Source organism: Salvelinus alpinus, chromosome 11 (assembly GCF_045679555.1).
Source record: "Salvelinus alpinus chromosome 11, SLU_Salpinus.1, whole genome shotgun sequence".
Taxonomy (NCBI): domain Eukaryota; kingdom Metazoa; phylum Chordata; class Actinopteri; order Salmoniformes; family Salmonidae; genus Salvelinus; species Salvelinus alpinus.
Genome location: NC_092096.1, coordinates 64,066,703 through 64,085,290, shown reverse-complemented (window position 1 = coordinate 64,085,290; position 18,588 = coordinate 64,066,703). Strand labels below are relative to the sequence as shown.

Sequence of the window (18,588 nt, the reverse complement as noted above, 5' to 3'; positions counted from 1 at the left end):
TCAGCTCATACAACCACTAAAGTGAAGTGAGTCAGAGGTCTGTAGTAGTGTTCATCTAAACCTGCCACCCCCTAATGTTTCAATGATGATCCTACAACTGTGTGTCGTACTAGGTACTTGTTCCAGCCCAGCATGAGTAGTGTGTATTAAACCTGTTGGACACACTGGGGCGCTCCAACACCGGGGTTGGCCACACTTGCACTACAGATATACTGTCTGAATGTCAGAGGAGAGAAGTATGGGTAATCAAACATCACAGAAATATTAAATAAACAACATGTTCTCTTTTTCTAATGCAGATGACCCAAACAGATATAAAGATTCTCTGGGCTCCCGAGTGGTGCAGCGGTCTAAGCCACTGTATCTCAGTGCTAGAGGTGTCACTACAGACCCTGGTTCGATTCAAGGCTTTCTCATAACTGGTTGTGATTGGGAGTCCCATAGGGCAGTGCACAATTGGCCCAGTGTCGTCCGGGGTAGGGCGTCATTGTAAATAAGAATTTGTTCTTAACTGACTTGCCTTGTGAAATAAAGGGCTACTACAGAATTGTAGATTATAGACAACAGATGGTGCTATTTGAAAGATTTTGCTAAAAGTGCAACCTGTAGTTTCATTTCTGCTTTGAGTGTCTACGACTGCGGAGGAGGTGGGGTCTTAACAAGGGTAAGACACTGCTTAGTTTATATGGAGCTTGGATCACTTTGATTGTTTGTGCACAAAGTTATGAGCACAAAGTTACACATTGCACCTTTAATAATGAACATTTACATACAGTCTGTTTTAATTTTCTGTAATCTTTTAACCGATAAAACTTTGATGGCCCACAGGCTGCTGGAAGCAAATGTTAACTCTTTTGATGTTTACAATTCAACATTTGATGTCTAATATTATAGTGAACAAAAAATGAAAAAGCAACATGCAACAATTTTAAAGGTTTTGCTGAGTTGCAGTTCATATAAGGGCAGGGGCGCAGCCATGAGTGGGCCTGAGAGGGCCAAGCCAATCAGAATTTCTTTTCCCCACAAAACAAAAGGGTTTTATTACAGACAGAAATACTCCTCAGTCTGATGATGCTGTAACACACCGCCCCAGACCATGACGGACCCTCCACCTCCAAATTGATCCCAGCTCCAGAGTACAGGCCTCGGTGTAACGCTCATTCCTTCGACGATAAACACGAATCCGACCATCACCCCTGGTGAGACAAAACTGCGACTCGTTAGTGAATAGCACTTTTTGCCAGTCCTGTCTGGTCCAGCAGCGGTGGATTTGTGCCCATAGGCGACGTTGTTGCCGGTGATGTCTGGTGAGGACCTGCCTTACAACAGGACTACAAGCCCTCAGTCCAGCCTCTCTCAGCCTATTGCGGACAGTCTGAGCACTGATGGAGGGATTGTGCGTTCCTGGTGTAACTCAGGCAGTTGTTGTTGTCGTCCTGTACCTGTCCCACAGGTGTGATGTTTCGGATGTACCGATCCTGTGCAGGTGTTGTTACACGTGGTCTGCCACTGCAAGGACGATCAGCTGTCCATCCTGTCTCCCTGTAACACTGTCTTAGGCGTCTCACAGTACAGACATTGCAATTTATTGCCCTGGCCATATCTGCAGTCCTCATGCCTCCTTGCAGCATGCCTAAGACACGTTCACGCAGATGAGCAGGGACCCTGGGCATCTTTCTTTTGGTGTTTTTCAGAGTCAGTAGAAAGGCCTCTTTGGTGTCCTAAGTTTTCATAGCTGTGACCTTAATTGCCTACCGTCTCTAAGCTGTTAGTGTCTTAACGACCGTTCCACAGGTGCATGTTCATTAATTGTTTATGGTCCATTCAACAAGCATGGGAAACAGTGTTTTAACCCTTTACAATGAAGATCTGTGAAGTTATTTGGATTTTTACTTATTATCTTTGAAAAGACAGAGTCCTGAAAAAGGGAAGTTTATTTCTGTTTAGTACAAATCCATACCTCTTTGTTTTACTTGAGTATCACGTGGCTGTAATCAGCCTCTTCAAAATTCTCCTGATGCCCTTGCCTTTTCTATGACTTAAACATGTTAGAATCAATGTCAAATGAGGCCACAACAAAAGTTGTATTCAACATACAGTACCAGTCAAAAGTTTGGACACACCTACTCATTTAAGGGTTTTTCTTTATTTTTACTATGTTCTACATTGTAGAATAATAGTGAAGACATCAAAACTATGAAATAAACATATGGTATCATGTAGTCACCAAAAAAAGTGTGAAACAAATCAAAATATATTTTAGATTCTTCAAAGTGGCCACCCTTTGCCTTGATGACAGCTTTGCACACTCTTGGCATTCTCTCAACCAGCTTCATGAGGAATGCTTGTCCAACAGTCTTAAAGGAGTTCTCACATATGCTGAGCACTTGTTGGCTGCTTTTCCTTCACTCTGCGGTCCAACTCATCCCACACCATCTCAATTGGGTTGAGGTCGGGTGATTCTGGAGGCCAGGTCATCTGATGCAGCACTCCATCACTCTCCTTGGCCAAATAGCCCTTACACAGCCTGGAGGTGTGTTTTGGGTCATTGTCCTGTTGATAAACAAATGATAGTCCCACTAAGCGCAAACCAGATGGGATGACTGCTGTATTGCTGCAGAATGCTGTGGTAGCCATGCTTGTTAAATGTGCCTTGAATTCAAAATAACTCACAGACAGTGTTACCAGCAAAGCAACCCCACACCATCACACCTCCTCACGGTGGTAACCACACATGCAGATATCATCCGTTCACCTACTCTGCGTCTCACAATGACACGGCGGTTGGAACCAAAAATCTCAAATTTATACTCATATGACCAAAGGGCAGATTTCCACCAGTCTAATGTCCATTGCTCGTGTTTCTTGGCCCAAGCAAGTTTCCTCATCTTATTGATGTCCTTTAGTAGTGGTTTCTTTACAGCAAATCGACTGATATACGCAGTCTCCTCTGAACAGTTGATGTTGAGATGTTTCTGTTACTTGAACTCTGTGAAGAATTTATTTGGTCTGCAGTTTCTGAGGCTGGTAACTCTAATGAACTTATCCTCTACAGCAGAGGTAACTCTGGGTCTTCCTTTCCTGTGGCGCTCCTCATGAGAGCCAGTTTCATCATAGTGCTTGATGGTTTTTGCGACTGCACTTGAAGAAACTTTCAAAGTTGTGGAGATGTTACGGATTGACTGACCTTCATGTCTTAAAGTAATGATGTACTGTCATTTCTCTTTGCTTATTTGAGCTTTTATTGCCATAATATGGACTTGGTCTTTTAACAAATAGGGATATCTGGTGTATACCCACCCTACCTTGTCACAACACAACTGATTGGCTCAAATGCATTAATAAGAAGGAAAGAAATTCCACAAATGAACTTTTAACAATGCACACCTGTTAATTTAAATGCATTCCAGGTGACTACCTCATTTTTTAAAACCTTTATTTAACTAGGCAAGTCAGGATTGGTCGGTCCCCTGCGGGACAGTTGAGCTATCGTAGGCTAATGCGATTAGCATTAGGTTGTAAGTAACAAGAACATTTCCCAGGACATTGACATATCTGATATTGGCAGAACGCTTAACTTCTTGTTAATCTAACTGCACTGTCCAATTTACAGTAGATATTACAGTGAAATAATACCATTCTATTGTTTGAGGAGGGTGCACAGTTTTGAACATGAAAAGTTATTAAATACGCACATTTGTGCAGTCTTTTTATTTATTTATTTGACCTTTATTTAACTAGGCAAGTCATTTAAGAACAAATTCTTAATTTCAATGACGGCCTAGGAACAGTGGGTTAACTGCCTTGTTCAGGGTCAGAACGACATATTTTTACCTTCTCAGCTGGGGGATTTGATCTTGCAACTGTTCTGTTACTAGTCCAACACTCTAACCACTAGGCTACCTGCCACCCCAAATGTTCTGAACAGAAATGCAATGGTTCATAGGATCAGTCTAAAACTTTGCACATACACTGCTGCCATCTAGTGGCCAAAATCTAAATGGCACCTGGGCTGGAATAATACATTATGGCCTTTCTCTTACATTTCAAAGATGATGGTACGAAAAAATACAAAGAAAACATTGTTTTTTTATTACCTTTTACCAGATTTAATGTGTTATATTCTCCTACATTCCTTTCACATTTCCACAAACTTCAAAATGTTTCCTTTCAAATGATACCAAGAATATGCATTTCCTTGCTTCAGGGCCTGAGCTACAGGCAGGTAGATTTAAGTATGTGAAAAATGACGGCCTACCAAAAGGCAAAACGCCTCCTGCGTGGACCGGGGCCTAGGATATATTTTTTAACATAAATACAATATAAATATAGGACAAAACACACAGCACAACAAGCGAGACAACACAACATGACATAAAGAGAGACACAAGACAACAACATAGCATGGCAGCAACACATGACAACACAGCATGCTAGCAACACAACATAACAACAACATGGTAGCAACACAACATGGTAGCAGCACAGCACCCCTTTTTCCTGTAGTCCACAATCATCTCCTTTGTCTTGATCATGAAGCTGGTTGAGAGAATGCTAAGAGTGTGCAAAGCTGTCATCAATTCAAAGTGTGGCTACTTTGAGGAAACTCAAATATATATATTTTTTTGGTTTGTTTAACACTGATTCCATATGTGTTATTTCATAGTTTTGATGTCTTTATTATTATTCTACAATGTAGAAAATACTACAAATATAGAAAAACCCTGGAATGAGTAGGTGTGTCCAAATTTTTGACTGGTACTGTATGTTGTGTGTATAGAAACACAATTGTGAACAATCTGATTGTAAAAACAAGTCATGACTGACTGAGAAAATAGTTCATTGCTGCCTTCTGGTGTTTATTAATCAGTCAGTTAGAAACCATCTTAGTGAGCCTTGTACTGTTCCTTATACGTTCATCATCATCATCATCATCATCAGCAGCATCATCATCATCATCAACATCATCATCATCATCACCATCATCAACATCATCAACATCATCATCATCATCATCAACAATCCCGGAGAGACAGATTTTGGCACTCAAATAACGCAACTCAAACCCTATCCGTCTCCTGCAGTAAGGAAGAAGACACTCAATCATGAAACTCAAAACCTGTCAGCCGTGTGCAATATTCAAGAGGACATTGTGACAGATTGTGCCATACAGTATACCAATATACTTCAGAATGATTTCATTACATAGCGCTGTAAACTCTATTATTCATAAATAATATATCTACTGATGTTTTCTCATTCAGGTAAAAGATATTCCCAGTTATACTAGCGTTATACTAGCGTTATACTAGCGTTATACTAGCGTTTTATCTGTATTGTGGAGGGTGCCAAACCGAAGCAGTAGATCTCCTTTCAAGAGTTTGAATTGTGTCCTGAATTGTGTCCTGAATTATGTCCTGAATTGTGTCCTGCAGGTCATCTTTATGTTAGAAAAACAAGTGGTTAATAACTGGTTAAAAGACCTACACCTTCAGACATTCCGTTTAATGTACTGATAAACAGCGGCTGATTACAGACCATTTGTTCATTAATAATGTAGATAAACTTCTGTTGTATTTGGTAAGTCAATATTCTACGTATTGTATGGGACATTTAACCTTTTTCTCCATATATTGCTGTGTTGTTGATGAACGCTGATATCAAATAACTTTGGCAACGGCAAGCTACTCTACTTTCCAAGTGGAAACATGGGACATTTTGATAAGATTATGAAAAGGTACAGCACAGGATAATGCAATGCCATTCATTGAGTACTAGGGGAGAGTGGGGTATGTTGAGCCATTTATTTACATTCAGCATTACTTAGTCCCAGAGAGGTGCAGTGAAATATGTTGTTTTAGAGGGTCAGTCATAGTAGTACGGTGCCCCTGCAGCAAATTAGGGTTAACAACAGATTTTTCTCCTTGTCGGCTTTCGGTTATTGGCCAATGCTCTAACCGTAAATTATTCTAACTAACAAAGATATCTACATATATTTCAGGATGTTGTGTATCCCTGGGAATAATCAGAATCCATGTAAACATACCTTTTTGAAAACATAGCTTGTCCAAAAAAAGTGGTCTCTTGGCACAACTTGGCCCAGGTATGAATAGAGTATGTGGACAGGATGAACATAGGAATACATTTCTACCACTTCGTACTTTAAAAAACACACTTTTAATGTCAGGCCCTGGTGTAACATCCTATCCCAGCGATAATGCTTTGCATTACGCCTGGGAAGAAAACACTGGCCTAGAGGGGGATCGAACCCAACTGAGGAAGACATTTTTCATCATTTGAACTTGACTAAGCACACACATGTTTATAAAGGGCCACATTTTTCCAGTGCAAAGAAAGGAGAAGAAACGTCTCTGATTATGCCTACTCTGTCAGTACGCGCTCAGACATGCTTGGTTTTCTCTAACAGTGATTGAGTTATATTACTAGCCTAAATTATGACTATGCAATCTACTTATCACATTAGGAGCGGTAGCCTATTTTAAATACGTCTGAAAATGCGATGATAAATGCATGTAATCCTTTAATATAAAGATGCAATTTTATGGTAAAAAAATTGCTTCTACCAACTTTGAAACTCACACGCCGCCTATGGATGTCGACATTTGAAGTCGGCCATGTTGTGACTTGATAGCCTGTATTATGCATCTATTTCGCAACTCAATATTAGGTAGGTGTTCCTAATGTTTTGTATATGCCGTTCCACAGACCGTTAAACCTGATATTGCGGTGGTAATTAACGGCTGAGATCTTTTTTGCTGTTCTCCAAATAGCATTTTAGAGTTTTTAAATTGTGTAGAAATGCAGTACATGAGCTTCAACTTCCCAAAAATGTGTCCTTACCCCACTTTGCCATACCCTAGGTTTATCTGAACTAACGCCACCGTGGCACAGACTAGCATCCAGCTATATTTTGTTTCCAAAGATTAGATAATGACAGACTGTTCAATTAACACTGTTCCAAAGCATATCTACTTTTGCTTCATAGGCATTTTGTATTTCTGACCACATCGCACTTTTCTTATCTGAAGTTGTGTTATCATCTGTGTTTCAAATGGCACTTTATCCCCTATACAGTGCACTACTTTTGACCAGAGGCATATGGGCGTTATTCAAAAGTAGTGCACTATATTGGGGATAGCATGCCATTTTAGGACACACAGATTGCTTGACATTGTATGCTGAACGAGGGCATGACATGGTCGATTGGCTGTGGATTGGGTCCTGGTGTCCAGGATGACTGTATATAAGGCCTGGGTTTTCCTACTCTAACTTCACTCACTGTGTACAAGAAGAACCAGAAGCAACCATGATGAAGTGGGCTGTCGTCCTGTGTGCCCTAGTGGCCCTCTCCGAGTGTAATACCAAGTCAGTCCTGTTCTTTTCTTCGTTTTTTTGTATTTTTTTCCTTCATATTCTGCTTATTGTTGTCAGCACCATTTCACCAGGTCAAAGTCCTGGTACATGTAATTGGCGAATAAAGGTGATTGCGATTGTGTGTTTTCAGGATCTCTCTGATCAAGGGGAAGACTGCCAGAGAGACCCTGATGGAGAAGGGTATATGGGAGGAGACCAGGCTGAAGTTCCCCTACAACCCTATGGCGAAGTTCTACCAGACTGGTGATGAGGTTATGACCAACGATGCTGATGTAAGGCACAGACAGAAGCAGTATGGTGATATACTGCATTATTCCTGGTGACTGGTCCCAGATCTGTTTTTTTCTATATTGCCAATGAACATGGGAGTTGTCTACAGTGCATTCGGAAAGTATTCAGACCCCTTGACTTTCTCTACATTTTGTGACGTTACAGCCTTATTCTTAAATGGATTATATATTTTTTTTATCATTATGGGGTATTGTGTGTAGATTGATGAGGGAAAAAAACTATTTAATCCATTCTAGAATAAGACTAACGTAACAAAATGTGGAAAAAGTCAAGGGGTCTGAATACTTTCCTAATGCACTGTAGACAACGCAAACAGACCGACCTGGGACCAGGCTAGTCTATTGGCTATATGATTATTGTTTCAAAAAATGTCGTTAGATGTTGGATATTGTGACTGCATAGTTTGAACCCATTGGCTCTACTGTTTGTGTTCAGGTCTTGCTTAAATTAAATGTACACTGGCATGATCAAATGAATTATGAGCTTAGAGTTGAGCATATAGCCACGCTACTTGACACGTAACTAGCTACGTAGTTAGACAAATTCCTGTTTCTTCATAGTACTCTGAAATGTTCACTTGTGTGACCCTGACTTCCAGTACATCTCTGTTTCACCGTCTCCCTGCAGTTGTCCTACTACGGAGTGATAACCATTGGAACCCCTCCCCAGTCCTTCAACGTCATCTTTGACACTGGCTCCTCCAACCTGTGGGTTCCCTCTGTCGACTGCTCCAGCCAGGCCTGCCGTGAGTATAATGTAGGGGTATGAAGAATACTGGTGGAATTGGAGAATAGCTATATTTCCAATTGTTTCTGAGTAGTCTCTTGTGACAGAGTTGCAAAAAAACAGTTTCATATTGAGTACCTAGCCAGAGAATGAGAGTCTTTGTTGTGGGTTGAGGTTAAGGGTTGAGGTGAGCACCTTAAGGTTTACAGCATAACGGGATTCGCTCGACACAATAAAACCATAGAATAGGATGAATGTATTTTGATATTGTGCCATTTAGAGCGTGGGTTGTAGAGAGTAGCTCAATACCAATGAATACATTAATGTTACATTTTGCAATGACATGGTATGTACTTAATGAACACTTTCATGTTTTGAATAGAGAACCATAACGAGTTCAACCCCTCTCAGTCCAGCACCTTCTCGTGGGCCAACCAGCCTGTTTCTATTCAGTACGGAACTGGCAGCATGACTGGACAGCTGGCATACGACACTGTTTCGGTATGTAAATGTAGCTAGCTACACATTATTATAATACATACAATTACATACTGTACATTACATAAAATACAACCCCCAAATAATCTTCCACTCAGCATCCGCCATCTCCTAGCAGTCCCATTTTATAACATCACATGCTAAAAAAATACACAAGTATATTAGGAACTGACTCCACTAGAGTCAGCAAAGATTTATAAATACAATTTTAGGTACACTCAATTTGGCCGCCGGTCCACACATCACCAATCAATTGAATGGGAAAACCTGTTCAAGTAATTATATTTCTATGGTGCCCAGTGACTGATGCCTGCTGTTCTGTGTTTCCAGGTGGGAGGTATCACTGTGACTCAGCAGATCTTTGGTGCCAGTCAGACCGAGGCTCCCTTCATGGCCAACATGGTTGCCGACGGTATCCTGGGCCTGGCTTTCCCCAACCTGGCGGCCTCTGGGGCCACACCCGTCTTTGACAACATGATGACCCAGGGCCTCGTTTCCCAGAACCTCTTCTCTGTCTACCTGAGCGGGTAACATAGTAACTGTACAAATATACCTGGATGGGAGGTGGCCTTTTCTCTTAGTTGTGATATTAATAAATAAGAATTTAAGAACAACCTTGTTGACCTTTCTCCTCCTCCAATAGAAACTCAGCAGATGGTAGTGTGGTGTCTTTCGGAGACATTGAGTCAAACTACTACACCGGACAGATCACCTGGATCCCCCTGTCCTCCGAGACCTATTGGCAGATCAACATGGACAGGTAGGTACACTAGTCCACACAGAGCCTATATCCTGGTCCATATCTATACCAAGATTTTAATGTATCATCCTTTCATGCAATCACCCACAATTCATTGGAGCAGTACATTAAATGAACATACCTACTTCAAGTCTGGAGCCTGTGACTAAATCTTGCTGTGCACTTAGCAAGTTGAAGTTTATTTGCTAACAACAAAAACCCAACAGCAATAAATATGCATACAACCAAAGAGAGTAAGAACAGTTAAACTCAACTAGTATTTGTCCTTCCAGCGTTACCATCAACGGTAACGTAGTAGCTTGCAATGGTGGGTGTCAGGCTATCATAGATACCGGCACCTCCCTGATCGCTGGGCCAACCACTGACATCAGCAACATGAACAGCTGGGTCGGAGCCACCACTGACCAGTATGGAGACGTGAGTCACACACAGACACACACACACACACACACACACACACACACACACACACACACACACACACACACACACACACACACACACACACACACACACACACACACACACACACACACACACACACACACACACACACACACACACACACACACACACACTGACTGGTACAGAGATGTCCAACTATAAGGCTTTTCACGCTACTGAGCAGAACCAAGCCGAGCCAAACCAAGCTGCATTAAGCTGCCCGGCCTTGTTAGTTGTTGGAACGACCGTGTTGTTGGAACGACCGTGTTGTTGTTGGAACGATTGGAACGACCGTGTTGTTGGAACGACCGTGTTGTTGGAACGATTGTAACGACCGTGTTGTTGGAACGACCGTGTTGTTGGAACGACCGTGTTGTTGGAACGACCGTGCTACAAAGAACAAGTGGGAAGAGCAAATGTCTGAAACAGCATATTGTGGTTGGGACGGCATTGTAGTGTGAAAAGGGTATAAACCTTTTCTCTTGTTATTGTTTTTACCCCTCTGATTCAGAATAATCTATAACAGGATGTTATTGTTCCTCTCCTAGGCCTCAGTGAACTGCAACAACATCCCCAACATGCCCGATGTGACCTTCAACCTCAACGGAAACGCCTTCACCATCTCTGCCTCCGCCTACACCTCCCAGGTAGTCTACTGAAACACATGTTGTTACATACAACTTATCACCTCCCAGGTAGTCTACTGAAACACATGTTGTTACATACAACTTATCACCTCCCAGGTAGTCTACTGAAACACATGTTGTTACATACAACTTATCACCTCCCAGGTAGTCTACTGAAACACATGTTGTTACATACAACTTATCACCTCCCAGGTAGTCTACTGAAACACATGTTGTTACATACAACTTATCACCTCCCAGGTAGTCTACTGAAACACATGTTGTTACATACAACTTATCACCTCCCAGGTAGTCTACTGAAACACATGTTGTTACATACAACTTATCACCTCCCAGGTAGTCTACTGAAACACATGTTGTTACATACAACTTATCTGACCTATCTGATCTTTAATGCTGATGTGTTTCGGAGCAAGCTCCTTCATCAGAGCACCTGTACATCTGAGACTTGACCTTTCTTTTAGATCCTAGGAGCAAAGGGCCACATTTGACTGATTGTCCTCCTCTCTCTCTCTATCTCTGTCATTCTCTCTCTCTATCTCTGTCTTTCTCTCTCTCTATCTCTGTCTTTCTCTCTCTCTGTCTCTGTCTTTCTCTCTCTCTATCTCTGTATTTCTCTCTCTCTATCTCTGTATTTCTCTCTCTCTATCTCTGTATTTCTCTCTCTCTATCTCTGTATTTCTCTCTCTTTATCTCTGTCTTTCTCTCTCTCTATCTCTGTATTTCTCTCTCTCTATCTATGTATTTCTCTCTCTCTCTATCTCTGTCTTTCTCTCTCTCTATCTCTGTATTTCTCTCTCTCTCGGTAGAACTCCAATGGCTGCATGACTGGTTTTGGTAACGGTGGAACTCAGCAGCTCTGGATCCTTGGAGATGTCTTCATCAGGCAGTACTATGCCATCTTTGACAGGCAGAACAACAATGTCGGTCTGGCCCAGATCGCATAAGATATCCACTGAGAGATCCACTAGATCTACAGAGATCCCAAAAGATTCTTATTGGCTAGATTTCAACTGCATCGTGAAAGTACCGCGTTACAGTGGGATTGAAATGTTAAAGTAATTTCTGATTGAGCCGACAGATGCTGCATTTACCTTGATTGCAGTCTCTGCAAACAGCGGGAACCTTGCCTTTAAATGTAAATTGTGCTATAGCACAGATCTTCCAAAGTCTGGATTGAATCTCGGTTTAAATCTTCCAGTTATGTTATATAGGTGATTCTATCACTAAAACTGACTTGGTTGGGGAAATTTTGTCAACGTACACAGCTGTCAATGAATAAAATAAAATTTTAGCCTTGCAAATAAACTGTGTTTGGTTGTCAATAGCTCTTTCTCCCTGAAGTGAAACTATCCTCTTGTGGAACCTCTTAATGTAAGAAAAAGGATAGGAACAGAATAGAATACTATAGAATATTGACCTGAACATGGTGGAGGCAGGTAGGCCCAGAGTCATAGACCTGAACATGGTGGAGGCAGGTAGGCCCAAAGTCATAGACCTGAACATGGTGGAGGCAGGTAGACCCAGAGTCATAGACCTGAACATGGTGGAGGCAGGAAGGCCCAGAGTCATGGACCTGAACATGGTGGAGGCAGGTAGGCCCAGAGTCATAGACATGGTGGAGGCAGGTAGGCCCAGAGTCATAGACCTGAACATGGTGGAGGCAGGAAGGCCCAGAGTCATGGACCTGAACATGGTGGAGGCAGGAAGGCCCAGAGTCATAGACCTGAACATGGTGGAGGCAGGTAGGCCCAGAGTCATAGACCTGAACATGCTGGAGGCAGGTAGGCCCAGAGTCATAGACCTGAACATGCTGGAGGCAGGTAGGCCCAGAGTCATAGACATGGTGGAGGCAGGTAGGCCCAGAGTCATAGACCTGAACATGGTGGAGGCAGGTAGGCCCAGAGTCATAGACCTGAACATGCTGGAGGCAGGTAGGCCCAGAGTCATAGACCTGAGCATCCTGGAGGCAGGTAGGCCCAGAGTCATAGACCTGAACATGGTGGAGGCAGGTAGGCCCAGAGTCATAGACCTGAACATGGTGGAGGCAGGTAGGCCCAGAGTCATAGACCTGAACATGCTGGAGGCAGGTAGGCCCAGAGTCATAGACAGCAATCTCTTATAGGATCCTGACTAGTTTCCCAGTCCCTGCCGCTGAATGATGCATGATGCTGCCACCACCGTGCTTCACCGTGTGGATGGAGCCAGGTTTCCTCCAGACGTGACGCTTGGCATTCAGGCCAATGAGTTCATTCTTGGTTTCATCAGACCGGAGAATCTTGTTTCTCATGGTCTGAGAGTCCTTTAGATGCCTTTTGGCAAACTCCAAGCGGGCTGTCATGTGCCTTTTACTGAGGAGTGTCTTCCGTCTGGCCACTCTACCATAAATGCTTGATTGGTGGAGTGCTGCAGTGTTCTTGATCCATCCTCAGTTTTCTCCTACCACAGCCATTAAACTCAGTAACTATTTTAAAGTCACCATTGGCCTCGTGGTGAAATCCCTGAGCGATTTCCTTCCTCTCCCGCAACTGAGTTAGGAAGAATGCCTGTATCTTTGTAGTGACTGGGTGTATTGATAAACTATCCAAAGTGTAATTAATAACTTCACCATGATCAAAGGGATATTCAATGTCTGCTATTTTACCAATCGGTGACCTTTTTTTGCGAGGCACTTGAAAATTCTCCCTGGTCTTTGTGGTTGAATCTGTGTTTGAAATGAACTGCTCGATTGAGGGACCTTAGAGCTAATTGTATGTGTGGTGTACAGAGATGAGGTAGTCATTTAAAAATCATCTTAAACATTATTATTACACACAGAGTGAGTTCATGCAACTTATTATGTGACTTAAGCACATTTTTACTCCTGAATTTGTTTAGGCTTGACATTACAAAGGGGTTGGAAACTTATTGAATCAAGAGATTTCAGGTTTTCATTTTTAATAAATCTGTAAACATTTCTAAACACATAATTCCACTGACATTATGGGACATTGCGTGTAGGCCAGTGACACAAAATCTCAATTGAATCCATTTTAAATTCAGGTTGTAACCAAACAAAATGTGGAAAAAGTCAAGGCGTGTGAATATTTTAAGGCCCTGTACCTAGCTAGCTGGTTGACTGCCTTGGCTAGCCAAAAATATCTAGTTTTGAAAGTTGACCTTTGAGGCTTTAAAAGTGTTCTTACACTATAATTTTGAACAATCGAACCAGCTGTGAAACATCCATGGCAGACATTGTTGTCACCTTAGCTTGCTACATAACTTCTGAGTTATAGGAAGCACAAGCGCCACCTCCAATCAGCCTACACCAAAGACCCCTGCGCACACACCCGTCATTACTATGACAAATTGTGTAGCCATGTCAGCAAATGACTGCTGTCTGAAGACACACACACATCTGATTTGGTCACTTGTAACTTGCTGTTTGGACAGTCAGTATTCCTTAACTGATTTTAAAAACAAACTGATTTGAGCATTAAGGCCGGAAGTGTGAACAAGGCTTTAGTATTTCTCCAGAAGGTTTTCTCAAGGAGAAAGCCTCCACTTCTACGTCAAAGATAATTGTTTTGTATGGTGTTCATTCTATACAAGAGCAAGGAAATGTTGATTAGAAAGTCTCTACTTCAGCATCAATGTATAGCATGCGTACAACTCCATTCAGTGCATAGTAAGTCATGCCTAACTTGGCTCACTAGTACTATAAAGTATCACACATCTTCCTTTACCCAACAAAGGAAGATAACTCCTCCTCGACTCATAAACAGGAGAACTGGGGTTATACCCTATAACTGTGAAAACATTACACTGTTAACAAACACATATAACTGTGTTCTTATTCAAGTACCTTCAATAAGCATCAACATTAAAGTCAATAAGCAGACTACCCTCTTACAAATAAAAATATAAAAATATATACACTTTTAGATTAAACAACAGTCTCTGTGGTTGACTGTGCTGTTCTGCACAGGAAGTCAGCTACATGTAGTTCTTTGCCTTGGTTGTACTGCACATGGAGTTGGTATCTTTGTTGCCTTTAACAACATTCTCTGTAGTCGCTTGGGTGCTGTGAGTAGGGACTTCTTGAAGATCGTCTCAAGCAGTTTGTGGTCGCTGGGTATTGTGATGAACTCTGCCATGCAGATACTGGTCAAACTTGTCAGATGCAAAAACTATGGAGAGTCATTCTTTCTCAATCTGTGCATGTCTTTGTTCTGTCTGAGTCAATGTCCTGGAGGCAAATGCAACAGGTTGTCCTTTCTGTAGAAGGGCTGCACCCAAACCTGTCTCACTGGCATCACACCGCAGTGTGACTTCATTATTCAGGTCGTAGAAACTATTTGATAGTCTCAACTGTTGCGTCATGCTGTGGTAGCCATGTCAATTCAATGTTCTTGTCAGTCATTCTTCTCAGCGGCTCACGCACATCAGATAGGCGGGGAATGAATTTTGCAAGACAGTTCACAAACCCAAACAGCCGCTGTAGTGACTTGATGTCGGTAAGTGTACCCATGTTCTGAACGGCTGTTATTTTCTCTGGGTCAGGGCGAAGGCCCTCTGTGGTGAGAAGTTGACCCATGTATGTCACACTCGGTAGCTTTAACCAGAGTTTATTGTTGTTCAGCTTGACATCTCTTGCTCTCTGCAAGAGAGCTGTGAGGTATCTGTCATGATCTGCCATTGCCTCTTTGTGTGTGTCACCACATCCATAGGATAGAATGTCATCTGCGATCACGCTCACTCCTTTTAGTCCCTGTAGTGCTTTACACTGTCTGCGCTGGTATTCTACAGCCGCTATCTTGACTCCAAATGTCATTCTCAGCCATCTATACCTGCCTACAGGTGTCCAGAAAGTTGTTAGGTAGCTGCTCACTTCATCAAGTTTGACTTGCCAATATCCGTCTTTGGCATCGAGTACTGAGAATACCTTTGCGTTGCACATCTCTGGTAGAATCTCTTCTGTTGTGGGCATCTGGAAGTGCGATCTCAGTGCACTACTTTTAACCAGGGCTCTGGGCTCTGGCAAGACACTGCCCAGATTTGCCAATCTTGATCGCATAATGAGTAGTTGTTTGGGATGATTTTACAAGATGATTTGTAGATCGACGATTCTCTGTAGTCTCGCTCAGGCCGATTCTGTTGAACCCGCTGGAGGTCAATGGTCCCCGTGGTTCCAACATACTGGTCCTGCACTGCATACTGTCATCAGGCAGCCAATAACAGACATCATACTAGGAGACAAGTCCGCAAACAGCCAATCACAGAGAGCCGTCCCTCCCGACTTCCATCCTTCCGACAGAGGTCCCCACTCATCGCTGAAGGTGATGACATCGTACTGGATCACTGCTGTTGTTGCTGCTCCAGGGGTTCTTGTGTGGTCTCTATAAACCGTCTGGGTCTGCTGCAAGGCTGCATCTGCTACCGCTGGAACAGAGAGGGAGGGAGGGAGGGAGGGAGGGAGGGAGGGAGGGAGGGAGGGAGGGAGGGAGGGAGGGAGGGAGGGAGGAAGGGCAGGTAGTGTTAACCAACTGACAAGAGAACACCCCTTTCTCTAGGTTCTCTTTTGTTCCAGCCCATCCCCTCTAAAACTACTGATTCAAATTATCAACAAATCCTGGTGTTACATGATAACCTGCACCAGGGTTGGAAGGACTGCACAATGTGTTGTTACAGGGTTGGAAGGACTGCACGATGTGTTGTTACAGGGTTGGAAGGACCAGGTGTTGTTACAGGGTTGGAAGGACCAGGTGTTGTTACAGGGTTGGAAGGACTGCACCAGGTGTTGTTACAGGGTTGGAAGGACTGCACCAGGTGTTGTTACAGGGTTGGAAGGACTGCACCAGGTGTTGTTACAGGGTTGGAAGGACTGCACCAGGTGTTGTTACAGGGTTGGAAGGACTGCACCAGGTGTTGTTACAGGGTTGGAAGGACTGCACCAGGTGTTGTTACAGGGTTGGAAGGACTGCACCAGGTGTTGTTACAGGGTTGGAAGAACTGCACCAGGTGTTGTTACAGGGTTGGAAGAACTGCACCAGGTGTTGTTACAGGGTTGGAAGGACTGCACCAGGTGTTGTTACAGGGTTGGAAGGACTGCACCAGGTGTTGTTAGTGTTGGAAGGACTGCACCAGGTGTTGTTACAGGGTTGGAAGGACTGCACCAGGTGTTGTTACAGGGTTGGAAGGACTGCACCAGGTGTTGTTACAGGGTTGGAAGAACTGCACCAGGTGTTGTTACAGGGTTGGAAGAACTGCACCAGGTGTTGTTACAGGGTTGGAAGAACTGCACCAGGTGTTGTTACAGGGTTGGAAGGACTGCACCAGGTGTTGTTACAGTGTTGGAAGGACTGCACCAGGTGTTGTTACAGGGTTGGAAGGACTGCACCAGCTGTTGCTACAGGGTTGGAGGGACTGCACCAGGTGTCGTTACAGGGTTGGAAAGACTGCACCAGGTGTTGCTACAGGGTTGAATGGAAAACCTGCACAACTAGTAACTGGCAGGAGTGGAGAACCCTGGTCAAATGTATGAAGTAGAAAGTGTGTTAACATACCGCTGACAGCAGACTGTGTATGAAGCAGACAGTGTGTTAACATACCGCTGACAGCAGACTTTGTATGAAGCAGACAGTGTGTTAACATACCGCTGACAGCAGACTATATGAAGCAGACAGTGTGTTAACATACCGCTGACAGCAGACTATATGAAGCAGACAGTGTGTTAACATACCGCTGACAGCAGACTGTATGAAGCAGACAGTGTGTTAACATACCGCTGACAGCAGACTGTATGAAGCAGACAGTGTGTTAACATACCGCTGACAGCAGACTGTATGAAGCAGACAGTGTGTTAACATACCGCTGACAGCAGACTGTGTATGAAGCAGACAGTGTGTTAACATACCGCTGACAGCAGACTGTATGAAGCAGACAGTGTATTAACATACCGCTGACAGCAGACTGTATGAAGCAGACAGTGTGTTAACCTACCGCTGACAGCAGAGTGTTCAACAACCTCCAGGTCCTCAGGACTGACTATCTGTTGTTCTGAACTGACGGGAAGATACTGGATCTGGCCGTCATGACTCAGGGCAATCTGAAAAGAGACAATGTTTTAAATAGTTAACATTCTAACGTACTGCTTTCAAACAATAGAGTAAACAATGCAGATATAGCACCATTCCATTACATAATTATACTGAAATACAATGTTATTCTGTATTGAGTAATTTTGAGATTGAATGTTTTTGTGATGGTGTTTTTGGGGTCCTCTCTCTCTCACCTGTTGCTCCTGCAGGAAGGCCCCATCATGCTCCTATTGGATGATCTGTCCATCTGACATCTGTATGCGGTTCCCGTCTGCTAGCACCTGGGGTATGAAGTGTTGGACTCCATCCTGAGAGATGATATATTGGACCTGGGACGTTGAAGAAGGAGAATTAGACCTGGGACGGTGAAGAAGGAAAAATTACTGCTCGGCCTCCGACCGCAAGGCACTACAGAGGGTAGTGCGTACGGCCCAGTACATCACTGGGGCCAAGCTTCCTGCCATCCAGGACCTCTATACCAGGCGGTGTCAGAGGAAGGCCCTAAAAATCCAGCCACCCTCGTCATAGACTGTTCTCTCTGCTACTGCATGGCAAGCGGTACCGGAGAACCAAGTCTAGGTCCAAGAGGCTTCTAAACAGCTTCTACCCCCAAGCCATAAGACTCCTAAACATCTAATCAAATGGCTACCCAGACTTTTTGAATTGCCCCCCCCCCCCCCCTATTTTACACCGATGCTACTCTCTGTTGTTATCATCTATGCATAGTCACTTTAATAACTCTACCTAC

At 43.3% G+C, this 18,588-nt stretch overlaps 1 protein-coding gene across 1 annotated transcript; it reads left to right on the top strand.

Moving 5' to 3' along the window:
• Nucleotides 1–7,239: 7,239 nt before the first annotated feature.
• LOC139534659 (pepsin A-like) lies at nucleotides 7,240–12,069 on the top strand. Its single transcript, XM_071333976.1, has 9 exons — nucleotides 7,240–7,386; nucleotides 7,526–7,667; nucleotides 8,314–8,431; nucleotides 8,795–8,913; nucleotides 9,241–9,437; nucleotides 9,554–9,670; nucleotides 9,943–10,087; nucleotides 10,663–10,761; nucleotides 11,571–12,069. The coding sequence occupies exons 1-9, from the start codon at nucleotides 7,328–7,330 to the stop codon at nucleotides 11,706–11,708; spliced, it is 1,134 nt and encodes a 377-aa protein (XP_071190077.1). The 5' UTR covers nucleotides 7,240–7,327; the 3' UTR covers nucleotides 11,709–12,069.
• The last annotated feature ends 6,519 nt before the right edge of the window (nucleotides 12,070–18,588 follow it).

Excerpts from the sequence above, each read along its gene's own strand:
- LOC139534659 (XM_071333976.1), top strand. The coding sequence starts at position 7,328 with ATGATGAAGTGGGCTGTCGTCCTGTGTGCCCTAGTGGCCCTCTCCGAG. Across the intron at positions 9,438-9,553 it reads TTCTCTGTCTACCTGAGCGG|AAACTCAGCAGATGGTAGTG; the intron begins GTAACATAGTAA and ends CTCCTCCAATAG. Across the intron at positions 9,671-9,942 it reads TGGCAGATCAACATGGACAG|CGTTACCATCAACGGTAACG; the intron begins GTAGGTACACTA and ends TTGTCCTTCCAG.